Source organism: Cavia porcellus, unplaced genomic scaffold (genome assembly GCF_034190915.1).
Source record: "Cavia porcellus strain 051 isolate PalLab524CR breed Dunkin Hartley unplaced genomic scaffold, mCavPor4.1 scaffold_1, whole genome shotgun sequence".
Classification (NCBI taxonomy): domain Eukaryota; kingdom Metazoa; phylum Chordata; class Mammalia; order Rodentia; family Caviidae; genus Cavia; species Cavia porcellus.
The window spans coordinates 137,028,309-137,054,663 of record NW_026947484.1 but is presented as its reverse complement, the minus strand read 5'-3'; the positions used below and the strand labels follow the sequence as shown (position 1 = coordinate 137,054,663).

Genomic DNA, 26,355 nt, shown 5'->3' with positions numbered 1-26,355 from the left:
TTCCCAGATCTTTCCAGGCTTTGGTGGAGGACTAGTTTGCACCACAGCTTTCCCCTTTGCTGCCTTAGGTTTGTCCAGCTTTTGGAATTCTCTTAGTTCCATATTTTCTCTACTTTTTCCAGTGTCCCAAATTTTACTGCTCTTGTTTCTTCTCTTCTTCCCCCTGTCCTTGTGATTTATGCCTATTTTTTTTTAATTAAGTTTAATGTTGCTTTGGTAATGTTTCACAGGAGAGTCAAGACCGATATATGAGTTAAGCTACTATCCTTGACTGAAAATTTCTCTGCTTGCTATTGCCCCTGCTCAGCCTCCAGCTCGAGGGTATCTCTATGCAATCTCAGTCTACATGGGTGGCCTCTTCTGTGCCAGGTCACCTTGACCCTCTAAGATTGGCTGACTGTTTGAATTCACAATGGCAAATTTCTCCCCTAAACATTAAGTTCAGTCCCTCTCTTTGGCCATCTCTGACAATGGCCCTAGTTCTGCTATTTAAAGTGGCCCAGCTATTTAAAAGACCAGAATTTGACCCTGCCCCTGGCTCCACACTGTTGTAAATAAACCACCAAGATATTTCAAGGGACAAAGTCCAGAGCCCTTATCAGATCACTCTGCTTATGAGGCAGAGACAGGACAGCAGGCTGGTGGCCAATGTAAGCTTTAAGATACAGTCTCACATACCATTCTTTAGCTTTGAATGCATCTGGTGTAGGATTTTAGCCATTTGTTTCATAAGACCTAATGTTAGGAACTGGCTAAGGTGAATTTAACTCTGAGCAGATGAGTACTTATTTATTACCCTATAAGAGTCTGTGCCTTTTCTTTTTTTTTTTTTTTTGTCTTTTTCGTTTTTATCGGTACCAGGGATCGAACTCACGACCGCACACTTGCAAGGAAGGCGCTTATGCCGCTGAGCTAAATCCCCAGCCCGAGTCTGTGCCTTTTCAATGACTGGATAATTTATATTTATTACCCAGGGTTATTCTCCTTGAACATCAAGCAAGAGTCAAACTCCATAGTCATTGGATGTGTTTTGCATATTAGGATTTACTAGGTTGAACTAAGTACATTGTTTCCATTTAACTCCCAGTCTAACCATGCAAAGTCTCATCTTCATTTTAGAGATGAATATGCTATTGTTTACATGATTGAATAAACCACCCAAGATGGTACAGTTAGTGAAAAGGATACCATGCCAGGTAATCTGATTTGTCAACTGGACTGGATTGAGGCTCCAGAAGAGATAATTAGATCATGGGGATGTAGCGGAATGTGTTGCTAGGAAACAGGAAGGAAGTGGGTCCTGGGTCACTGGATGCCTGCCCCTGGAGCTGCTCTACCCCTGTGCACTAATTCCCAGCCTCCTTGAATAGAGGAGCTTTGCTTCAGTGTGCCTTTCTATCATATTCCTTCCTTGGAGCCAGTGGGTCATAGCCTGAAACCTTGAAACCATGAGTCAAATTAGGTTGACTCCATTGGAGGTATTGAGTATTTGTTCCCAGTGATGGGAAATCTGACCCATATAGAAACTCAGAACTTTCTGGCTCCAGTGTCAGTGGGTCTTTTACTACTCAGTACTTGACCACAGAACTGTGCATAGAATGAAAGGGGCTCAGAAGAATCATGTTATGGTGGAATTTAGAAGTCAAGGAAGGTCTCTCTCCAGAGATGACCTTCTACCTAAATCGTGTAAGAAGAGGCTGAACAGGTAAAGAGCCAGGTGACAAGTACTGGCAATGTCAACAGCAGGCATAGTGGCTCTGAGGTGATAAACACACGGGGGACCTTGAGAAATATGGTGACTGCAGCCTAGGAGCCCAGGCGATCCCCAAGGATCTCAGTACAGTGTTAGATGTGAACAGAGGAAGAGAAACAAGAATACTAACAGGGAGCTTCCAGATCACAACTGAAACCTCTTGGAACTAAGCTTGTCAGCAGGTAGGGTTAAACTGCCATTTGGGGTAGGCAGATAGGATATCAAAGAAACCAAGTTTTCTATCTTCACATGACTCGTAGGAAATACCAGTCCTACAAATTATTTGTGTATTTCTTTCCAACATGGCTTGCTTTTTTGCTCTGGAAAGTTCCCTGCTAAGGATTAGTTAACTGGACTATCATTATCTTTTATTATGTTTCATTATCTATAAAATCCTCAAGTGTGAATGTTCATTGATGCTTAATACTTTGAGGACCAAAAAAACCTATATTTGAATGCTCATTCCCTGGAGACGTTAAGAAATGTGGACAATAAACTGGGAATGTAAATCAGTAGGTCCTGCATGTACAAAGCTTTGCATTCTATCCCTACCACCACACCTCACACACACACACACACACACACACACACACACACACACACACACGATCCTCTAGCCAACTAACCTACTGAACATCAGGTTCTTCACAAGCTCAACAGACTATTTTTTAAAAAAGTTTATTGGTGTATACTTTCAATGCATAATAATTGCACACATTTAGGTGAGTTGGTATACATATATGTTATACATCACTTTTGGTTCCCTTCTTCTGGTGTCCTTCCCCGATTCCAGAAGGCCTACCTTCCTGTTAATTTCAGAAAGTCTACGTTACAGGACAAGATCAATGGGTGTCACACAATGTCACCAGGTAGATGATCTCACAGATCTTTAGCAAGACCCATGCTGTCCTCATCGTAGTGCAGATGGCAGCAGGTGGGTGTGTGTCTTACGGGGTGCTGAGTACCCTCACTCCCTTCCTTCATCAGGACTGTACCCACTCACTGAGCCACCTGATTAGTGATATGTTTCATAGAGTGCTATTGGCCGTATTAAAAGATGCTCAGTTGCTCTCAAGAAGCTTATTGACTAGGCATTTTGTTAATTCTAAAATGTATTTTCTCCATATTTTTACATCTAAGAAATGAAGTGGTCCCCAAAATTTAGTTATCTCTTAGCATTTGTTTTAACTGAGAGCATTTTTGTTTTCATTTTGGTTTGGTTTGGTTTTGCACTAGCAAGAATTTAACCCAATGCCATTATATAGAGCTGTATCCCCACACCTTCTCCCTTGTATTTTGAAATAGGAATTTTGCTACGTCACTAAGTTTCTCAGGCTGGGCTTGAACTTATGATTCTTCCACCTCAGCTTTCCAAAGTACTGAAATTTCAGGATTGTATCCCCACGCCCATCTTCTCTTTTCTTTCCTTCTTAATATTATGTACAATAATGGTGCCATGTAAAATCAATGAAACTCAGTATTTGAAAAAGGAAAAATATACTTGTGTAAACCGGTAGTAAACATAAGCCTTCCCCAAGCAGTTCTCTTTCCATAGAGTTCTGCACCTCTGCCTCACCAGTTCTGCTCAATGTCACCTCCTCCAAGAAGCCCTCTGTGTCACCCTAGTCCTACCACCCAATGTGGATTCGAAATCCTTCCTTTAAAGAAGAAAAATATGGAAACAAAGCTTCTATAAATGGGGAGAGGAGGAGAAGGAGTTGAAGGGAGAGTCACGTAAGAGTACAAAAGAATCAAATTATATTATGTACAGGCATAAATTCTCTACAATGAATGTGATCATTATGTATATCTAAAATGAACCAATAAAATCTGATTGAAAAAATTCTTTCTCTGGGATTTAGTACTCCCCTCTAACGTATATATCATGCATTATTACATCATCCTATAATTGGCTCCCCCCTCCTTCCTAGACACTCTAAAGTAGACATACAATTGTCCACCTCTGCTTTCCTCTTGCCTAGCACAGAGTCTGTACAAGGATTAAAGAGTTGTCAGCTACATGTATTCCACACCCGAAGGAAGAAGAGGGGCAGGGTACAGTTCTGGAATGGCCAGGAAAGCTTTCTGAAGGGATGGACCTAGGAGCTATCCTGGCTGGAGGGTCTATGGTATTCATCACTCAGGACCACAATGAAGGGTGAGGAGAAGGCAGCGCCAGGATCCTCCTTCCTCCTCTGGGCAGATCTTGTGATGCTTGTTACTCAATTAGATCTGTGTTGGAAAGTCAGGAGGCTGTGGGGTCTAATTTCTCAGTGCCCTTAATGATCAGACCTGGGTTCTGAAACAACACATGCCCAGATCCTAAGGAACAAGAAGTTGAGGCCGGGTAAACTCTCACAGGAAGTCCTGAGCTTGTGGTTTATACCTCAGAGCTTCCTGCCAGGGCTTTACAAGGGTTAACAAGCCTAAGAAGTCAAGAGGAAGGCAGGTAGGCAATGGGACCACAAACTTGGTACCAGCTCTTCAAAGCAGGCACCTTCTTACAGCCTATTGTTAGAACTTCATCTGGAAACTGTCTCCCCCGCCACACATACACACATCTTCCAAAGTACAGCTGGTGTGACTGCTAGCTGGGGTGGTCTGGTTTTTAAGTACTGCTTAGTTACTGTGACACTTAAGATTTGATTGAGTCAAGTTGTTTTGTTGTCGTCTCTTAGTCTGCCCTTCTGTGTGCTGTCTGATGGGCCCTCAGTGCCCAAAGTATTTATGTACTCTCCTCTTTTCAGTGATGACTGCACAGATCATAATGACCACATCCAAAAAGCCAAGGAAGTGGGTCATAAATGATTGCTTTTCTTTCTTTTTTTGTTTTAATGATTGCTTTTCTGGTGCCTCTTGTTAAAGGGTATGCATATGAGTTTCAATGCACCACAGAAATCTACAAATAGGTTGCTGCCCGGCGTGGCAACTGAGACATGGGGACATGTTCTGGTCATGGTAATCAGGCTTTAGGTGGCTCAGATGAGTTAAGGTGACTAAATCCAATGTTGTGGTCACACCTAGGAGCCTCTTTTTCAGTCTTCAGCTTCCTCTCTTAGACACTGAGCTGCTTTTTTTCTTCAGTTACCAGACTCCAGGGTCAAATTAGAGTTTTTATTTCATTCCTACTCAAGGGTGGATGACCAGAGCCCACCAGGGAACACAAGAACCCTAGTCCCTCGAGCAAATAGACCACCTATAGGATGCTCGGGCCCTCTAACCAGCTGGTGTATCACATTTGCGTAGCATCTGAGAGGGAGACAAGAAGATTGCTAAGACTTTTATGTTCTGTCACCCATCCCCCTAAATCCACACATTGTGGCTCTCCATGATGTGACAGAGATCCACAAGGAAGCCAAAGATTCCAGGCATTAGATCACATGGCTGAGTTGGAAGGTGCTGATGTGACTTGGACACAGCCTTGCTTGGGAGGACCTCCTGTCCTGTGTAGAAATCACTCGAGGAAAGAGTGGACCTGCATGTAGGAGTGGAGGAATCCACAGAGCCTTTTATTAAAAAGGATAGTTCCAGTCACTTTTAATTAGAGGCAGGGGATGAGGAGTTTTCCGCAGGCCCACGGGGAGGTTTTGGCTGAACTCGAGGTTTGGGGAGGGGAGGGCCTTTCTGTTGCCGAACTTGTGTGCCTGTTGCAGGAGGCCTCTTCTGATACCGCTGCTGCTGCTGCTGGGTGTGGTGGGCAGGAGTCAAGGGACGATGACAAGGTGCCTGCGAACGATGGCTAGGTGGCGGGGGCGGGTGAGAGGCTAATGGATTTTGAGTTGATGGAGGTTGGATGGGGGAGGGCCTTGGGCGCCCTTCCTCCTCCATGGTTTTTCTGTGGGTGCTCATATCCAGCCCTTCACCTGCAACAAGAAGACCTGTCAAAGCTTAACCTAGCAAAGTGTGGTCTGTGAAACTGCTGAGTGCCTCTTAGGTGTGAGGTTCCCTGCTAGCTGTTCTGGGGGTGTTAAGGGAAGGAAGCTGTCCCTCTCCTCCGAGAGCACTGGGGAAACAGAAATGCTCATCACAAAGCAGAGCAAGCTCCCCGGGCTTTGGAGAACTTAGGAAGCCAAAAGGAAGAAGGCATGGGGAGGAGGTCACAGCAGGGCTCCAGAGAGTAGACCCCAGAGCCCTGCCTCTGCACTGTCCTAGAGTTTATGCCCCAAGAGTAAGTCTCATTATTAGAACCCATTGTTTGAGTAGGTTTGAGTAGTCACAGGGGCAATTAGGAACTGTATTCTCACTAACGGATCTCTGTGGTAGAGCTATCATTTACCCAATTCTGTTGTCATGCAACCCACATTCGGCCAAGAGGCCAGAGTACACACAGGGGCTTTTTAGCCATTAGAAATTTATCAGTTCTGCAGAACTTCATCAGCAAGACCCAACTTCTTGGGCTTGCAGGGAAAGCTTACTCCTCTATTCATTCTGGGATTTTCTGCTTTGTCCATGATGACAGACACAAGTCTAATCATAATGCAGTTTTTTCTGTGTCGTTTTAGAGGCACACAGAAAACTGTGACAAAGCCCAGCTGCTACAGAGCCCCTCTGGCTGCCTCTAGGCAACAAGTGAGTTATTCAGCCCCAGGGCCCAAGGCCATCTTCACCAGCTGCAAAGGCAGCAAAAGGAGCAGATTCTCCTTGGGGTCAAGGGATGATCTCCTGGATCTTTATGGGCCTGTGCAGCTTAGGAAGCACAGCTCCTCTCCGAGCATATCCCGTGCCTGCAGGGTGACTATGCCAATCCTTTAGGCAGCTTTGAACATGGAACCTCGAAGTCAGACAGTGTATCATAGTCTGAGTGCTCTAAGTAAGAACACAACACATCATCTGTGCCAACTTTGCTTTCTCAAGGTGCCTGAGGTTATGCTGAGGGAGGGGATGAAGAGGAATTTGACCCCTGCTCTCTGTTCCCGGATGGGGGACAGTAAGCAGCCTTTCTTCCATCCCATGTGGCAATCTGGGGCTGGCCATTTGCTAATTAGTCTGATTGTCCAACATTTTGCTCATTTGTTCCTCCTCTGTTCATTCCTTGGCTTCTAGGTATTGGGCACTATTACTAAGTTCTAAGGAACTATTACTAAGTACTAAGTTACTAAGGAAATGATGACTCAGACACAAGCACTTTTCTCAGAAAGTCTAAAATCAAGCCTGTGAGATGGATCCGGACTGCCAATCACAGTGTCAGCCTCCAGAAAGGCCCACGACCACCAAAGAGGCACATATAAGGAGCCCTGTGAGTTCAGGGAGCAGGTATGGATAACTGTCCAAGTGGTCAAATCCTCAGGCTGAGTTGGACAGACAAAGTTAGCTATGGCTCTGCACAGCTGTCTTGGTCAGCAAGATTGCAAGTTCCTGGCACGTCCACCCCAGTGCCTGCAGCTGCCACCTAACATCTGTGCCAAGGAATTCCCCAGGCTCATTGGATGCCTTTATCCATTTTCATCTCCTGTCACTCAACTGAGGGCTTAGAGGAAGGCGAGGCAAGCAAGACACATGGAGTGCAAAATGTGAAGAGAGGCCCATGCTCAGGTTCCTACAAGAGCAAGGCAAAGCCCTCCTTAAATTTTGCTCCCTGGGCTTCCTGTCTTGCCTATTGGCCATAGAAGATTTGAAGACAATAATATAGCCTCACTGAATTTGAATTTCATATCTGTATTTGTGTTTTTGGTCTCCTAAGATCACTAAAAGCTAGATGAGATAGTGATTCTAAAATACAGAGATTAGTTCCTGGCATAAGAGACTGCCTAGTCCACATGAACTAATTATCATGTTGATATTTTCAGGCTAGTGAGAGCAGCCATTGCTCGTCTTGGGTGGCATATGAGGTCTACTTTGTAAGAATCTGTGGTCCCATCACACTAGGTGATGAGAAAGGAGTTTAGTAAGGCCAGGGGTGGAGAACAGCCTGAGTGGGACAAGGTGAGGAAGCCACAGGGCCTGAGACTCAGCACCAAGATGGAGAGTGTGAAAACAACTGTTGGAGGAAAAATGAGTCTAATTTTACAAAGATGTGCTGGAAGCAGTGAGGTGGTAACATTTGGGGCAAACTGGTGACAGCTTACAGAGGTGACTGAAGGAGAACCTAGTTTTCTGAAGGAAGGAAGCCAAATCCAAAAGACACCGGTGCCCTGGCCACCACTTTGTAGGTCCTCAGACTTTGCTGGAAGTGCTGGTATGTGTCTTGCTGGGTCTACTCCAAGGGGTCACCCATGCAAAGGAACTAAGCCTGCTGTCTGTGTGACACTGCACAGAGCCGAGAAGCCCACTGGTGGTGTGGTTAGAGGATGACTGACACCACATCCCACCTGCAGAGACACCTGGTTTCCCATTCCCTGCAGTCTTCTGCTTTGTATGACCTAGAGGCTCCCTGAGCGTACTCCCTGCTCTGAGCATAACCCTTTCCTACTTGGTGGGTGGCCAAGCAGGCCGGATCTGGCAATCAACACTCCCTAACACATCCCTCCTGGACGTCAGCTAGAAAGAGGGACACGATCACCCTGTTTTGGAGGTTTTATTTGTTTGTGGTGCTACAGATTGAACCCAGGACCTTGCACATACTTGGAGAGGACTGCAAAACTGAACTATACTCATAACCTCAGGACTGTGCTTTGGAATGATTGTTTTCCCATGTGTATTTCGTAGCCTGACATGGTTAGACCTGTGTTCTTAGGAGCTTGGTCCTGAACAGTCACCACCCATGGACAACAGGTTTACTCATAAATATGGCAAACCTTTCTGCCCACATAGAGATGCGTGACCCTTTTAAACATCTCCACACCACCCTTACACCAAGAGAATCTCATCAGGTGGATCCCACCAAGACCAACCTTGATATAGTTCTCAAATCTCTCTCCTTGTCAGTGTTGAGCATCTGTGTGGGGCTTTTTTTTTTTTTTTTTTTTTTTCCTTCAAATCATGCTAGCCACAAAATGGAACAAGCCATCACCTCTGGTTTCAACCTGATATTCTGAAACTGCTCATCTTTTCTTCCTTGCAGACTAGTGGTACCCTCCCCACGAGATATTTCCATGGAGATTTGCTGGGGCCTGTAGCAACACAAAAGTGGAGCAGCTTACCATGCCTCCTACCATTCTGCTTTTTCCTCTTGCAGATGTAGCAAATGATGAGTGCCACAAAGACTATGAGGATGCTTCCACTGCCGCCAATAATGAAGTACAATTTCAGGTCTTTCACTGCAAAAGAAACAGACATGGGATGCGGGAGGTGTCTTCAGTAGAGAGGTCATTTCATTGTTCTGGTCTAGGCCCCAGGTCCTCTCACTAAGCATAGGAAAAAAGCTTGATAGATTGATGGAAATTTTGATCTTTACAAAGGCCAAGCTCCTGGACAGAGGGGAATTGTGTCAATCCCTGCAGAGCTCCAGGGCCCAGGGTAAGCCCCTTCCAAAGCTCCCTGGGAGACTGCTCCCATACACTTTGAATGCCTAATCATTCATGAGCCAAAATCTGCCCACTCCTTTGTCCCTGTACAGGACAGCATCACCAGAGGAGTTTAGACATAATCTAGTACAATTTGTATGTTCAAAGACCAAGCCCAGAGAAAGAACAACAGTAGCCTGAAGCCCCCCAGTATTTGTCCCTGAGTGCTTCCTTGAAGCAGAGTGTTTCTGCTCTGTTTTTCAGCTCTCATCTCTCACTTCACTCCTGCACCAGGATCCTTCCTGACTCTCTTGTCTAGGCAGTTTCCAAACACTCAGGGTGAATATTTCACTTGTGCAGCCCTCTGTCCTCACAGTAGTCCCCTCTTCCAGGCTTTTGCCCAATCCATGAGAGAAGGTGAGGTGTATATGGAGTTAACAACAGCATCCTGGGCCTTCAGTTCCTAACCTTTCAGTCCCTGGAAGGCAACAGGCAAAATAATAGCTTTCATGTTAAGGGAAATAGGCTTGGAGACCAGCTCTTCTAGGTAAGAGCTGTGTGGCCTTTGGCAAGCCATTCTGCCTCTCTGAGCTTATTTCCTTCTTCATAAAATGGAAACAATGAAAACTACATCACAGGGTGGCTGTTGGAAGTCAATCAGATAATGAATACGAAAGTGCTTTGTAAACTGTAAAACAGCCACAAATGTGAGGTATTGTGTTTACTGGCACTCTTTACACAGGTGTTTTTGGTAGCCGTTTCCCAGGAGGGGTGCTGGGCCTGCTGCCCTTTGTGAGTCAATAGCAATTACAGAGAAGCAGCTGGAGCTGGGGGTCAGGGGCCTGGTACTTGGGGAAAACGGGCTGGAGCTAATCCCAGCATCACTAAAACACTTCTCCAGCCAGCAATCCTAGGAAGAGGCGATTACGTACAAAACCAGGATGGGCCCTGGTTTCAGAGGCTCAGAAACCAAACCAATCAAGGCTTTCTTTCCCCAAGCCTTTCTTTGTCAGCTCTGCACCGTCTCTATGCTCACTTATGAAGGAGAGCCCCATGGATAAGCAAATATAATCCTAAACCATTCAAATTGAGTCCAGAAGGAAGTTGGGGTCCTTTAGGGCCTGCTGGGTTGGACAAGTGGCTGGGGCTGTCAGGAGCCCATTTCCTACTGAACAGAGGACTTTCCAGGTTTTGGGCTGGGACAGGCCTAGATGAGTTGTCATACACATGCCTAGTCCATGTGACCACCAGCTTGGCTTGTCCTGGAGTCCTTGGACAGAGTGCCCACCTCCCTGTCCTGGCACAATCAGGAATGCAGGCAGTGCCTAGTGTCTGTCTCAGACTTGTCCTTTGTCATCTCGGTCCAGGTACAAATTCTTGTTTGTCTCAGATGCAGCTGTGATTTTGTCATTCAGAAATAGGCCCATGTATTCTCCAAGTTCAACTATTTCTCTAAACTTCCTCTTGGAGATAGTGTGCCTGTGAGCTGTGTCATGGGGTACTTCTCAGCCAACCTGTCCTTCCTCCTAGGATTTTGTTTTGACTCCTTCTTGGAGTCAAACGGTTAGGATTTGATCATTGCTCCTCTCTGCCTTGCTCTTTTAGAATGAAATGACCAAATACCTTCCAGGACGCTCAAGAGAAGCTCCTGCCTCCTCAACCTTCTCCAAAATATCCCTCCCGCCCCTCATTCTGAAGATCAGCTCCTGATCTCTACCATGGAGTAAGGGACATGTAGGTCCCTGTCTTCAAACTTTACCTTCTCCTGAGGTCTTTTGTCTTTCTTTTCTTAATATACCCACATTATTATATTGGGGGATCCAATTAAAATAAATATGAAGTGTAGGATTTCCAAGTAAAAGACAGCTAGTTAAATCTGAACTTCGAATAAACAATGAATAATTTGTGCACAAGTAAGTAACATTTGGAAATACTCATACTGTATTTCTATCTGTTAAATCTGCCAAATCTAATCAAGGGCAGCCTGGAAGGGGAAAGATCACAAAGTCAAAAAGAGCGCAACTTCCGCCACTGCGCCTTCGTGATGGAGGATGTTAGAGGGTGGCAGGGGAAGGGTGCTGGGCTGTGTCTGTGGCTGGCAGACACTCGGGAGGCCTCCTGGGATCAGGCCTGGTGTCACTCCCTCTGACCCAGTCTTGCTTCTAATAAATAGAACTTAGAATGATGCGATGTTACTCCTAAGATGAAGTTATAGAAAGGCCATGGCTTGTGTCATGAGTGCTTATTCTTCTCTCTCCTAGGCTGCTGGCTGGGATGCTAACTACCACACCGTGAGGCAGCCTGGTGGCTCACACCGGAGAGCTTGGAAGTAAGTAGACCAATAGTTCACTAATGTGCTGCCTTCTTTCTGAACCAAAAGACTGAAGCCCAGAGAGAACTATCTCTGTCAAGATTGTTCAACTATATTTGGAGAGACCCAATTTAGAAGTCCAGCCCTATGGCTTGCGGGGTACTATAGCAGGTCGTATCTCTAAAATGACTGCTGGGAGGGCTGGGGATAAATTAGCTTAGCAGCTCAAGCACTTGCCTGGAAAGCATGAGGTCATGAGTTCGATCCCCAGTACCAAAAAAGGCAAGGTCACCATCATAAAAATTACTCCTGGGAGTCTTGGCAAGCTGGGACACATGGGGAAACGAGAGCCTGCGAGTCTTAGGAGTTTCTGGAAATAGTATCATGGCCAGGCTGTCCTCTGTGTGACAGAAGTGTTGCCCTGCTGTGTCTGCAATCTTCTACCCACAGTCTCCCCAGGTCTCTACAGTCTTTCTAAACCTTCCCCTCTAAAGCAGCATATTTAGGTGGATACTCAGAGTCCTTGTCACTAACAGAAGAGGGACCTTGGGCAACTCAGTCTCCCTCTTCATTAAGTAGAGATTCCCATCAGATGATCACCTTTCAAGTTCTTTTTAACTTTCTGAAGTCAAAGGGAGGAAAAGATGTTCAGAGAGAGGACTCCTACAATGGGTGGCTGCCTCTCTGAAGGCTTCCCTTGAGGGATCAGGAAGAAAGAGATGCATTTTCACTTCTTTTACTAAGCCAAGTCTGCCTCCCAGGCGAGGAATGCAGGCCCAGGAACCATCATGGTACCTGTCGCCATGCCTATGGGCCTGGTAGGCTGTGTGTGAGGTGAATTTGAGACCTCCTGGCCCATGCCTGCCACGCACCTGAGCAGCTGATGACCACTGCATCGGATTCTATACTGACTTTATTACTCGCTGTGCAATTGAAAGCCTCAGTCAATTTTGTCCACCGGTACGTGATGACTTTCCCAGAACCTTTTGTGAGATATTTCCCACGTTGGTACAGGTTTAACATAGGATTAGTTCCATTCACTATCACACAGGTCAAGGTTTTGTTGCTACAGTCCCAGAAGATCTGTGGTTTTGAGACCATCTCTGAAAAGAAAATAAAGATACAATTCTTCTTAGGCAATTTTCTTATTTTTATAGACATCCTATTTAGACAGTGGGGAGTAGTTTCAGTTTGGAACCAGGGAACAATTTCAAAAACTCCTAGCAATTTTCAAAAATTGTTTTTACTTTACTTTATTTGCATGCTGCAGAAAAGGTGTTTCTGGTACGTTCATAGATACATTATAGCAGTAAAAAATATACACATCTAATGTTTATGCTCTGTTGTGTCTCTTATAATGCTTTCCTGTGCTATTATTTAATTTTACCCAAGAAGCTGATGTTTTTTTCCCCATTTATGGATGGAATATCCAAAGCTCTGAGGGTTCAGTGAGTGACCTTAGAGTTTTCACTATAAAAACTGAAGATCAAGAGAGAAGACTATCCTTCCAAGTTCAGGGGTGCAGGTGAGAGGATCACTGTGTTCTGACCTCCACTTACCCAAGAAGATTGAAAAGAGCGATGTTTCACAACAGCCAGAGGCAGGACTCTGGCTGAACTGTTTCCTCCGAGTGGCCTTCGTCAGCTGCCTCCCCCTCCCCCTGCCAGGTGGTTGTGTGAGAATGTGGGTGTGTCAGGAGCTCAAGGAGCCGAAAAGGAAGGGCACCAGCCTGGCAACAAGAGACCCAGCTTCTTCCAGCCAACGCTGCTTAGTTATTCACTGTGCTTCACTAGCCCTCATCTTTAGGAGAATAAGAGGAAAAAAATGCTACACCGATTGCCAGAGAGCTAACATGTGGCAAAGCCCTGGGCAAATCGTTGGTGCTGGTTCTTACATTAGTGGCCAGAAACCACTCCTCTCTCGTTTTCTGATATGATAACATTTAAAAGTTGCATCATGAAAGAAAACAGCCTGACCTTGGTATTTAGCTAGGTCCCTATCGCTCTGCTTTTGTTCTTTTTGCATTTCAAGCTTTAAGCAGGTTTCTTATTTTTCCATGATACCCTCCCTGTCTGGATTTCAATATCCTCCCCCATAGGCTATCCCAGTCACATTCTATCTCTTCTAAAACACGGGCACGCATATATAAAGTTTACTACTCATCTGGAAATTCTGTGAAATTGTGTGAATCTAGGATGAAGAATATGAAAAACAAATCAACTCAGAAAACAGTAGTATTTGGTCTAGGGGTCAGGTCAGTCTTTATCTGTCTTCATAATAGAAAAAAAACCTTGTAACAAAGTCCAATTATCGTAAACATTTATAAGTATGAAAAATATTTAAAGCAAGTTAGAAATCACCAGCAATCACTAGTGTCAATAATTATTAATATTTTTATATATATCCTTACTAGATATTGTCTATGCATAGACATATGTATTAATGATATAATATGCTAAAAGTAAAACTATATTAGGTGATCTTATGGCCTACTTTTTTCTCCTTGCTATAAAACTATGTTAAATTACAAAGTTCTTTCTTTTATGAGTATCAATAAATGCGCATTTCTATTATCTTTTTAAATGATACATTCTTCATTTACTGTTTCTCTGCTAGAGATTTCTTAATCCATTTCTGTGTTTTACTAGTGTAAACAACATATTTTAAAAACAAAAAAGGGCAAAAATGATACAGAATTTCAGAAATTGGAAATTAACCTAGTTAATATATTGCATATGATTATCTTGAAAGTAGTTGCTCAGATTACAAGATTTAAGCATGAAAAAATGATGAAATAATCAGACAATGAAAACACAAACTGCTCTTTTTGATGAGCTAACAGAAATTAGTAATACAGTTATCTGCCTTGTGTAAATTTTCAAACACGCAGGTATATGTATACATATGTGTTTACATAATCTTTCCTTTCTTTCTTTTCTCCTTTCCCCGTCCCAGGTGTTTTCTCCTTTTGGGCACTTCCATTCCCTTTCATTTTCACAATTTTGCATCTTACTGTACATTTTGCATCTTATTTACTCTTTTTTTTATCAACAATATAGTGATGAACCTCATGTAGTAATGGCTTTGCACTTCTCCTTACCGCAAGACAGCTTTCATAAGTGGCGTGACCTGATCAATAGGAGAAAATCCTTCTTCTAAATGAGAACTCCTTAATTCTGGCGGCTAGGATTAAATCTTTCTCTGCCGCTTTTAAGGAGACTTCCACTGCCTGTGCAGCTAATAGGGCACTGCCTCATCAGAGCACTGTGACCCCACGGCTAAAGCTGTGAGAACCACGGGAAACAGTTGAGGGCATTAGCAGTGAGCAACCAGGTGTGTGTCCCAGGGACTCTGGGGCACTTTGGCATACATGGTCTCACAGAACATTCCTTGAAGTTATGACAGGTGAGTATCCCAATCCAAAAATCCAATTTCTGAAATATATCTAGTCCCAAACATGTTAGATAGGGGATACTTAACCTGCATTGGGAAAATAGATTTATAGCAGGCAGGAGTTGGCCACGTCCATGTGACAAGTAATGGTGACCAGGTTATAACTAAAAGTGCTGTGTGATGTTGATGTGCACACAACAGCAACACTGACTTTTGACTAATGGGTACAAGGTTTCTGCTGGAGTCCTGAAAATATCCAACACTATGATGATAAAGGCTCAACTCTGAACACACAGATACACATTTTATACTTTAAATGTATGCATTGTGTGGTGTGTGAGTCATATCACAGAGAAGCTGCTTGGAGAGTGATGAATGCTACTGTTTTTGTGAAAGAAGTCCTGGGTTTGAATCCTGATTTTGCTGCTGTCAAGCGGTGAGAAGCGGGGTGAGGAACCTCTGAGTAGGACTATTTCCTTACACGTATGAGAGAACGATAAATACCAGCGCTCAGCATCGTTGGGGGATTTACATACTATCATAGTAACAAGCCCTTGCCACCTCACTGGTAATTATTATCACCCCACAGCACTACATGTGACACAAATGTGAGCCCAACAGGATGGCGCCCTGCGTGATGCTCACTTTTGAAATGGGACTCCTGAAATGTGCATGTAGGAGTTGCACTGGCAGCTGCCGGCAGAGCCATTTTGGCTCCCACACCACTTCTGGAGAACACTCTCCAGTTCTAATGTTGTGGTTCTAAGGTAGGAAAGGGGCCACTTGCGATGAGCTGACAGTGTCTGGACTGTGTGAAAGGGGCTCAGGTGTCACCTGTGGCTTCTGGGGACCAGGCAGGAGACCCTGGGTAGGAGGAGGGCCCCTGCCCAGCCTCTAGTGACATTTCCTGTGTGAAGCACAGAAGGTGCTCATTTGCTCTGTAAATCGCTGGCCTGTGCCCGTGCTGAGATGCCTGGCTGCCTCACCATGCCAAGGGCAGCTTTCTCTCCTCCCCGTCCAGGCTCCCTAGGCTTCAAACTCCAGTGGCATTGCCGCTGTCCCGCTTTGTCTCCTTTGCACCTTCACACAAGACACCTTGTCCTTCCCTTGCCTGCACACAACCCCAGGTAGACATCCCTCCTCATGTCACAGTGCACTGGCTGCTCACTGGAACCACTGGGAACCTTTAAGAACCATTCATGTGTGGGCTTCCACGCCCTGACATTTCAATATAATTGGTCTATGATGGGGCCTGGGCACTGGTGACTTCTAACAGCATCCCTGTTATTCACATCTGAAACCCAAGTTTAGAACCACCTGCTGGCTCTTCCTGGCTTTGCCTGGGGTACAATGGCAGCTTGGAGCTGGTCTCCCACCTCCATCTCAACATCCACCCTTAGCCTCTCAGACTATGTGAAGACAGTCAAAGCCACACCAATAAAAATCACTTTCTACCTCAATTGCTATGCTGTCGAGCAGATCAGAAACAAAGACTGTTCATTCTTACTGTCATTGTTGCCAGCCCTTTCCTGCCACAGAACCCTGGTTTGAAATTGGCTCTCTAGACAAAGACTACCTGCACTCCAGGCCGCCTCTCCCTCCTCGTTCACATCTTGTTCACACCTTCATCACACACTTGGGACACCATCTTTTCCTCTCCCCACCCATTCCCTCCTGGATTAATGCCATCTTAATCCAGGACCCCCATTCAGCCCCACCACCCTGCAGCCACCTAAAGAGACAGCTGTAAGCAGATAGGCTTGAGGCTTTACTAGCTGGGCATTTCCTCCGATATGAACCCATCCACCCACCCCACAGACACGCAAGACTTGTGTCTCCATGGGTTTGAAAGGATACATTGAATTTGCTTTAAAGCTACTCCAGAGGCAGAGGCCAGGGCTGGGAACATTTCAAAAATGCTATTTCTCAACTTGCCAAATAGCACTCACATGGAGATGAAGAAATGTTGGGAAGGCTTACCTTGAATCCTCAAATGAAATTCTTTAGCCAACACACATGTTCCATTTGTATTATATATGATTACTTTGTAGGTATTGTTAAAACTTCTCTCCAGATGTTTAATTTGCAGAGTTCCAGTTGGTAATATTTTGTACGTTTTGTTTATCGCATACAGTTGCTTGCCTTTGAATTGTGCTACTCTGCTCCCTGCTGTTTCCCATCGTATCTCGTCGATAACATCACTCATTTTAAAGTTGGGAATATCCAGGTTTACATCCTGACCCAAGGCACCCCAGGCGACATTAACGTCTTCAACGGTTGAACCTGTGAAAAACGAACCAGTTATTGGGGTCTTGAGACTCTGCCAGAAAATTCTGGGCTGTGAACACTTTTAAATCCTGTGCTCATTTCAGGATGTCCAAAAAAGCGTCTTATCGTGACGGTGAAGACCCACACACCAACTTACCCTTAGCAGAAAAGCTGAAAAGCAGAAAGAAACTGGCTAAGCTTTTATATGGCAGGTTCATCTTTGGGATTCGTTTCCTTGTGATGATTCTGAGCTCTTCTTGCAAAAGGAACTGACAAGAGGCTGGTGGAACCCACCCCTGAGGAAAGAACCACGTGTCTCTTTGCTCCCTTAACGGGCAGAACACTCGCACACACTCAACAAAGAGACACTGCTCAGGCTGCTTGCCAAAGCAGGTGTGCTTTCCTTATCACTGTTTAAGTCTCACCAAAACAAAGAATGAGGAGAGGTGGGTTTTATGACCTCACTGAAGAGAAAAGGAACTGAAAGGTAAGTAAGTCTAACAGGGCCATCTTTTAGTAAATGAAGAGCCAAATTTAATGTCACAACCCAGCCACTCGGTTATTTCACCTGTAACAGGACCACATAGAAAGATGGACAAATGCACACAAGCAAACAGCAGAATACAAATATTTGTTGCATGATGGTAAATGTTTAGAAACATGTATACATGAAATGATTAGGAAATGGGTTTCTTTTTCCCCAGAGGTATTTTTTATGCCCTAAAATTGTTTATGTACCCACAAAAAAAGAAATGTACATTGAGTATCAGCTGTGAATGCTTACAATCTCCAGATCTTCTGTTTAACATACATTTTGCAACTTTTTGAAATTCACAGGTGACTAAAAACTTGCTGCCAAACAAGTAAAAGTCATGGAGACTTTGAATACTACTGTACAACCAGCTTAAAAAATGTCTAAGGTGTTACACGATGGATGGTGAAGACAGGGGCACTGTAAGGAAGAACAGAATGAGAGAGACCCTGCAGAGCGAGAGAAGAGACATCTGTGACACAGGGAGGGACCGTGATGCCAAGGCAGGACCCTCTCAAAGGGCAAACAGCGACAGACTGCGAAGGTAAATTTTCATTCCTCTGCTGTTTAGGACACAGTGAGTAAACACCTTTAAAGTTCTGGAGAGGTTTTTTTTTTTTTTTTTTTGGCCAATATCAGTTACACATATGGAGATTATCTTTCAGAAAATTATCAGGAAATGAGATTAAGACAAAGCACTGAATTTTCCATCATCTTGTGACAGGAAGCCTAACTAAATGGTTGAGTGATAAACCATTAACAACATACATGACAACAGAGTACAATTGGCATAAATTTTTCAGTGTTAAAAACGTCCTGTAATAATGCCTAAAACACAACCTAGAAAGATATTTTTATATCTCTGAGTATGGAAGACCAGCCTACGTAGACAACACAATCCAGAAGTAATACAGAAAACATGGGCAGTCATGCCTACAATTATGGATACCTAAAAAATGTAAAATTATACAATTTTCATATATATTGCAAATGTATTTGTCTATATCATTTTTTAATTTTGTCCATTATATCTTTCATTAACACATAAGAAAAAAAGGTTTTTTAAATGGGCAAAAGATATAAATTATCAGTTTACAGAAGAAATACTTCACATAAAAAATATCAGACATATTAAAAAACTCTAATTCACCAAAAAATATAGATATCCAAGTTACAAAATATCATTTTACCACAAAATTATAAAAAAATATATTTTACATTATTGACATAATGTGGGAATAAATAAGTTGCTTCACACAATATTAGCAAAATCTAATTGATATATTTTAAGTGATGGAATTTGGTAATTTCTATTAACTTTTTAAAAATACATATTTTTGTACAGTCATTTTAATAACCCTATCCTGCCCAAATGATTTTGTATAAAATATAATACACTCAAATTGTTAAATATTGCATGACAGTCAAAATAGAATGAAGCAGACTTTAAGATATGGAAAGACATCTTGGAAAATCATGTGAAAAGAGCAAATTGCAAAACAATATTACCCCTTTTCATATAGATATGATATGACATTGTACTATATTATAATATAATGTGCTATACTACACTATATTATTACTAATGTATGCGTGGAAAAAGTCCACTCACTCATGTTGAACTTTTTATAATGCTTATCTTTCAGGATTTAGACTGAAAGTCTAAATGCAAACTTCCCTTTTTACTGTGTCAACTTCTGTGAAGTTGGAAATTTTGGTAAAGAACACATTTTTTTTAATAAAATTTTTTTAAAAATAGAGGATGCTTATGGCACACATTTTTCTATAGTATTGGTGGGCTCTGAGACATTATTAGCATGTGGTTTTCCTACTTCTGAGTAGCCAATTCACCAGCCACCTCTCCAAAGCCAGCCATGTGAATGGTATCCTCTAACCTCTGTAGCTTTTAAGAGGTTGCCGTCTCTTCCCATCAATGTGCAGATAGTTTTACACTCTCACAGAGCAAGTATAAAGCAAATTTTTGTTTGTTTTGTCTTTTGAGACAGGGTCTTACTGTTTAGCCCAGACTGGCCTAGAACTTATGGCATGCTCCTGCCTCAGCCTCCTGAGTGCTGGCATCATAGGTATATGCCACCAGCCTGGCCTGCTCTTCTTGAGACATTAACTCTTCCTCTCACATCTAGTTCAATTCTGAAGGATAAGCATGGCATCAGTGGCAGAAACCAGGACAAAGAAAGGGACTGATAGGCTTGCTGCTTACAACAAAGACTTCTGTGTCTAAAAAAATTATTTAAAAATTTAAATATCAAGTACTGAAAGAGACAAATTACTTACAAGATACATGTCAAAGTTAACATCCCTAAAAAAAATCAATGTTTTCTTGTAAATACAGAAAGACAAGAAAGATACCTTCATATTAAAATGAGTCAAGGTCCTAACAGAACAATTCATAAAATGTACAACTAAGTAACAAGCCTATGGAAACATAATTAGCGTATTAATAAAGACATGTCCATTTTAACATAGATACAATTTTCATTTAAAAATAAAAACAGTTACTGTTAATGATGATAAAAACATACACTTGTAGTAGGCCAGTAAAAATGCAAATAACCCAGGTTCTAGTGAACAACCTGTCCGTGTAAATCAGAAGCATCAGAAATAAATTTATTTCTATCCATCAAGCCCACAATAATTTTTTTCATAAGGGAACCGTGAAAGGTCTGAAATAAGATTTGGCTTTAAGTTCACACACTGCAGTATTAAGTGAAACTCAGACATGATTTAAATGTCTAAGAAAAAAGAAGGTAAATCATGTTTGGATAAACTGTGAAATGCAAGAAAAACAAACTAAGCACAATTGTATGAAGGGAAGAAAAGCGTATCCTTTTTCTATACTCAGTTTAGGTTTTCTAGACCTGTTGTTCTATTCCAAAAGGACAAATTAACAACAACACACGCACACACACACACACACACACGCACACGCACACGCACACGAAAGTTCATGAAGATGTACATTATGACACATGGCGCCACCCCCGGATGAGTAATCAAAAAAGATGGGTCAAATTTGGGCTTGTTCTTAGGCTCAGCAAAAATGAAGAGGGGTAGGGATTTGGGGTGGGGAAGACAAGTCATGGGATGCCAGGGAAGAGAGGTGTGCAAGGGTGTTTTAGTCGGAGACATGAAGTCAGGTGATGGAAGCTGAGAGTCCTCTTCCTGGCACAGGAAAGGGTGGCACTTTTTACAAGTAACTATTTCCTTTATAAATGTAAGTTCTTCTTGTGAAAGAAAACTTTGTGCCTGATTTTAGAGTTTGACTTCTTTCTGCTGGTTCAAGCCGCCATAGCTTAAGGTAGTGCCCATTGCATAGAAGCACGTTTGCCTCTGTACTCCGTACACTCTGGTTGCCTTTTCAGAAAATCATATAAAATCACTATATTTCTCAAAAGAGTGCGTGTGGGGGTGTGTGTTTTGTTGGGAAGGCGGAGGGGCAGTCCCTGCATGGTGGAGGGGTGATAGCTGTTTTTCCATTGTCCTTGGTTATTGCTGCTACGCTGACATTTCTGCTTTGATACATGTGGTTTTTCCATTAAATTCGTTTTCATTCTAAGTGCCTCCCACCCTGTTTAGTAGCAGCTGCCAGTACGGAGGGTGGAGACAGCTCCCACCTGTGGGTGCGTGCATTTCAGAGAATCTGGTCCATGGGCCATTCCAGTCTCTCCCGTTACTATCTCACCTCTCTCCATCTGTTGACTCTTCTTCCTGTAACTGAAGTTCCTGAGAGATAGAATAACAGGAAGAGAATAAGAAGCAGAAGAGGAGGGCCAGGAGACAGCTCAGAGCACAGCACCTGCCTGGCAAGCACGAGGTCATGAGTTCGGTTCCCAGTACAAAAACAAAAACAAGAAGCGCAGGAGGAAGCAGAGCCCTCTCAGAGCTGGCTCACAGTGAGTTTCGCTTGCTTGGAGGATGAGTGGAATAGTGAGGGTCCAGACTCCACTTCCCTCCCCCTGTGTCAGGTAAGTAGATCACAGCCAGCTGAATTTCTTGAATTGCAGGATTTAGGAAGAGAAAGAATTAACAGGAAATCTGACCTCCTCACCACCGTTCAGTTGAGGATCCTGAGTCCAAAGAGGTTCTGCTGCATAGTCATCCTGTGCGTAGCGTATACTCCTGTGCTCCAATTCGGGCCCTCCTGCTTCCTCCTGAGACCTCCTCAGCTTGTCTTTGCCTCCTCCACCTCTCCTGCCCCTCTCCCCAGGTGATCACAAGCCCTGCCTCACCATGCTAGCTAACCAGAGAGGCCACACCACGTCAGTTTGTGGCCAGGTCCTGTTGATAAGTCAGTGTGGTTGTATCTCATTGGTCACATTAGCCCAGCTGCAGCCCATCGGGTTCCATTGGCATTGGAACTGGCATTGCCAGGCACTGTGTTCAGTCCCCTTGATGAGGAAAACAAAACTTTGGGAAGCCAAAATCGAAGACCAAATTAGATAGCTTGCACAAAGCAACAGTCTCACGCCACTTCTGGTATCCTGCTTAGACTGCCTGGCTCAAACCCTCTGTGCTTAACTGCACCCCGTTCTGCCTCTGGAACTCAGCCCACGCCATTCCACCTAAATCCTCTACATAAGACTTCCCCCAAGAAAGTCTCAGGCTCAGATTTTGGAGCGTAGCTCCTTCCTCTGAGCCTGCAGACATAGTGATATTTGGTTCTCTCCGCCTTTCAGTGTCTTCACTTGCAGTAAATCTAAAAATGCTTTCACACCCTCACAACAGCAGTATCTTATAATGAGCCGCCATGACTCCCAGTTGGAATGCTCCTCTCTGAAGAGCCCGTTCCCCTCTGAGTGGACTTGTGTCTGAGGCACACAGTTTTCTTTTCTTTTCCTCTGTCCTCTCTGCTGTGTCTGCCACCACACAGCAGAGAGGACAGGATCAGCCTGTAGTGACAGTTCCTGGGTGACACAAGAGTTCTAAGAGAAGATTGCCTGGAAGTCCCCAGTAGGTAAATGCCCCTGAGAGAAGGACAGTTCACCTCTCCTGAACCGTGCAATCACATGATTATAGAGAAACGAGCTTTGAGCCCAACGGCCTCAGCCCCACCACAAACTACATATGTGGATGTAGGGACACTTTCATGTTCTTCAGCCTCGGTTTCCACACTTGTCAAAGAAGACAAATGCTTTATTCTTAAGCTTATGATGAGAGTCAAGTAAGGTGATATATATCTGGAGTCCAGCACAAGGTCTGATCCATCACTCTCAACAAACGGCAGCATACTTTCCTGCTGTCCCTTGCATTTCTGATAGCCCTATGGTCACCTCCTCATGGGGAGGGGAGTCCCATCCTTCAGTCCTGTGTGTGTGTGTGTATTTATAAATCAGGCACAGTAAGAGATCAACAATCACTACTAATAAAATAATCATGACAGTATACTGTAATGAAGGGTATGTAAAACTTATGAAATGTTTATTTCTAAAATTTTCCATTTAGACCACATTTTCCATTTGAACCATAGTTGACCTCAGGTAACCACAACTGGAAAGCAAAACCACAGATAAGGAGGACCGAGACAATAAGCAGAGGCTAAAACTGAGAACCTTCAGAGTGCTCCAGTTGCTCAGTCCTGAATTCCCTCTGCAAGGAAGTCACAGATCTCAGACAGCCAAGAAGTTAGAAAGTTACAGGCCGGGCTGAGGCTCATGACAGAGCACTTGCTTAGTGTGTGAAGCTCTGGGTTCCGTGCCCAGCTCTGTGTGGGTAAAGCCAAGAGAGCCTGTGGGTTTGTGATCTAGGACAGGGATAGAGGGGACGTGGGGACCAAACTAGCTTGGGAGCAGCACACTAAGGAGATGGTGCCCCCTAGCTGAGTAGAGGAAGGTGCGCTGAGGCCCGACCTGAGGAAAAGGAAGTGGGGGACATCTCCTGGGGGCAAGGGAACAGCTCCCAGTGCCCTAAAGGGCTAGAAGTCTGGGCACCTCTCCAGTGGAGTGCAGAGCCCCCAAAACGCTGGTAGTGTGAGCCCTGCACAGAGAAAGTGACCGAAAGGTGGCATGATAGAATTAGGTACCATTAAAGGGTGAAGTCTTAATTTTTCCTACTTTCTGTGTGATTTCCACAGTAACTTCTCTGGGTGTCCGCACAGCTCAGACAGTGGGGCGGGGCGGGGGGGGGGGGGCTCCTCACTTGCTTATTTTAGTCCAAAAGTCTGTGGTGAAGGTGAAGGAAGGTCACCAATGAAAAGCTTGGACTGCAGACTGAAAATGCAGGACTGTATTGCAATGGTGAGGAGAGAATAAAATCTGGAAAAATCTCTCCAGGGGAGGCTTCTAAGGTGCAGCTCAGCCTCGACCAGATCCCACACCAGGAGAGAAGGGAGTCTCTTCACCATCAGGTGAGCTGGGCAGACCGCGGAGCAGCCCAGGCCCTCCACCATCCTCTTCCGCCCCCTTTACTTCAAAAGACTGAGAGAAAGTCCCTGCCTGCTACTGCCATCCACTGGCCACACCTGAAATGCAACTGATTTCAAGGTCAGAAATTAGAACATTTGTGTATCTATATTTGCAGAAGGTTTTTTGGTTTATACTTTCCTTCCTTTAGACATGAGACTCTTTTAGTATACAATATATTTCTGGAGTGGACATTTTTGTAAAAAAAAAAAAAGAGAAAGGAAATCAAGACGTGGAGAAGTTAAATAAGTGGTCCAAAGGGACAGGCAGGAAATGAGCCCTGCCTCTCTGACTGCAGGACCTTTGCTCCCTCCAGCATCTCCAGTGTGAACACTTTGTTCTGCAGCTATGGCAGCAGTTCTCAGAGTCTGGAATACTCTGACCATCTGAGTACAGAATGCTCCTGACCTCCTCTACTCATCCACACCATCTCCCGTGGGCCCCGAGCACTTCTCCACCCACCTTGTCTAACCGCAGCCATCTGTGGGCCAGGGTGGTGGAGGCTGTGGACAGTATGCACAGATTCGTGGTCTCCATGGGCTCTCAGACTGGTGAGGGGAGTGAGCAGGCACCTAGGACGGTGGTGCCCATGAGAAGAGCCACACAGTTCAGGCGGAATTAAGGGGAGATCAACAGGAAAGTGAAATTAGAATTTTAAATAAGCCTGACCAAGGATGTCACCAAGACCAGGCAGACATGTCCTTGTCCAGAAGCCTGATAGCAGGACATTCCTTCCTTCGTGTAAGCTTGTCTAACAGATGGCCTTAAGATGTAACTTGCAATGGAACAGGACATTTCTCCCTTTGTATAGCTTGTGCTTGGCATAGCTGATGGCCTTGCAATGTAACCTAAAATGTTTAAACCCCCTTAGCAACCTAAGATGTCACCCAACCTTCCAATCATACTGCGCCAGATCTACCTTTGTGCCTCCCTTTTTGCTCTCCCCATAAAAGCCCCCAGAACTCTGCCTGGCAGGGCTCTGGCTCTTTGGGAGAGATCCTAGTCAAGCCCACTGGTGTAATAAACTGCCTCCTGAATCTCCTCGGTGTTTTTCTTTCCGTCTTGGGTACATTTTCTGTAACAAAAAGGCCTGCAGCTTGGAGCAGTGGTACCTGGGCTGGTCCTTACGAGACAAGCAGGATCTCAGCTCACAACAAGGTAGAAAAATGACATCGCAGGTGCAGGAGCCGGATGGCAAGACACCTGAGTGCTCAGGGAAACAGGCTCTGGTCTGGCAGAGGACAGAGGCCGCAGTGAAGGTGGGAGTGAGATTTGGTGGAACAGCAGGAAGAAATCTCTCCTTTTCCAATGGCAGTGATAAGCCATCCATTCTTCTTGCTTTGCATTTATTCATTTAACACACTTTTTTATGATAGTCACCCATTTGGCTTTCTCGAGACAATAGCAAAACCAACCTTTGTTTTAGTGTGTTCGGTGATTTTTGCAATGGCTGTTTATCGACTACCTGTTTGCCTCAGGCTGCATGTTCTCCCAGCTCCCGTGGAAGAATCCCTGCCTGTGTTGAACTCATATTCTGGTGGGAAGACAGATAATAAAACAACATGAATAAGTAAAATCTAAGTACTTAGACAAAGGCAAGGAATCAGAAAAAAAATGAGGTAGGAAAGGGGTTGTTCAAGCTGGTCCCACCTTTTAGCCAAGGTGGCCACAAAGGTTTCGCAGAGGCTGTGGCTCTCAGTAAAGCCCTAAAGAGTTGGGGGAGACAGGTGAGTACAGGGAGGGCAGTAGTCCCGGTAGGGGATGGCCCTGAGGAAGACCAGAGAGGAGGCCGGTGAGGGCGTGGTGGAAGGAGAAGAGGTGAGGGAGGTGCAGGAGGGACAGGCAGATGGACGGTAAAGTTTCCCAAGGAGGTCTCTCTGCCGATTGCTGCAGAGTTGGGAAAGGACCTCACAGGTGAATCATTAGTCCAGAGGAAAAGAGGCCTTCCCTGCCTTAGGGGTCATCCATTTGGTCCTGTGTGTGTTTGGGGGTCCTGTCCAAATTAGAAGACGGCTGGGACTGCTTGCAGCTTCACTGTAGTCGAATGGTGAGTGGGTAGGAACACTAGCAAGTGGAAGGCGTTTCTAAAGAGACCCTTCACCGCCTTTGCAAAAGAGGAGTCTGCGCATGCGTCAAGTCCTTGCAAGACAGTGCAGCCTGCTGTTTCAAAGGAGGATTACTCTCCCTTGCTGCGTTGTTGCTCAAATAACCTTTTTACCCCTGAAGTTGGGGGCTCTGGTTCTCCCCAGTCTCCCCAGGCTGTGGCACCGCAGCACCAGTCAGCCTGAGGACCTCAG

At 44.5% G+C, this 26,355-nt stretch overlaps 1 protein-coding gene and 1 long non-coding RNA gene across 7 annotated transcripts; one reads left to right on the top strand and one right to left on the bottom strand.

Annotated features, from left to right (window-relative positions):
- Window positions 1-2,415: 2,415 nt before the first annotated feature.
- Cd2 (CD2 molecule) lies at window positions 2,416-21,838 on the bottom strand. Of its 3 annotated transcripts, XM_013143177.3 has the most exons (6): window positions 21,701-21,838; window positions 21,275-21,383; window positions 16,820-17,122; window positions 12,319-12,549; window positions 8,833-8,949; window positions 2,416-5,616 (listed from the first exon to the last, which is right to left on the bottom strand). In XM_013143177.3, exons 2-6 carry the CDS (start codon window positions 21,288-21,290, stop codon window positions 5,291-5,293), a joined length of 993 nt encoding a protein of 330 aa, XP_012998631.2. In that variant the 5' UTR covers window positions 21,291-21,383; window positions 21,701-21,838; the 3' UTR covers window positions 2,416-5,290. The 3 variants fall into 3 exon arrangements, with proteins under 3 accessions (XP_012998631.2, XP_012998632.1, XP_003479073.1); XM_013143178.3 differs by lacking the exon at window positions 21,275-21,383; XM_003479025.3 differs by lacking the exons at window positions 21,275-21,383; window positions 21,701-21,838 and adding an exon at window positions 17,265-17,418.
- Window positions 17,457-25,099, top strand: LOC106025567 (uncharacterized). Of its 4 annotated transcripts, none has more exons than XR_010049753.1 (5): window positions 17,457-17,594; window positions 17,945-18,183; window positions 21,381-21,553; window positions 21,665-21,762; window positions 23,930-25,099. It is a non-coding gene; the product is annotated as an uncharacterized LOC106025567 (long non-coding RNA). The 4 variants fall into 4 exon arrangements; XR_010049752.1 differs by having other exon boundaries at window positions 21,665-21,867; XR_002788988.2 differs by having other exon boundaries at window positions 21,665-25,099.
- Window positions 25,100-26,355: the final 1,256 nt, after the last annotated feature.

Coding starts and splice junctions, on each gene's coding strand:
- Cd2 (XM_003479025.3), bottom strand. CDS start 17,325: ATGAACCTGCCATATAAAAGCTTAGCCAGTTTCTTTCTGCTTTTCAGC. Junction 17,123..17,264: donor TTTCAGCTTTTCTGCTAAGG/GTAAGTTGGTGT, acceptor CGTTTTTCACAG/GTTCAACCGTTGAAGACGTT. Junction 12,550..16,819: donor ATTTCATTTGAGGATTCAAG/GTAAGCCTTCCC, acceptor TTTTCTTTTCAG/AGATGGTCTCAAAACCACAG.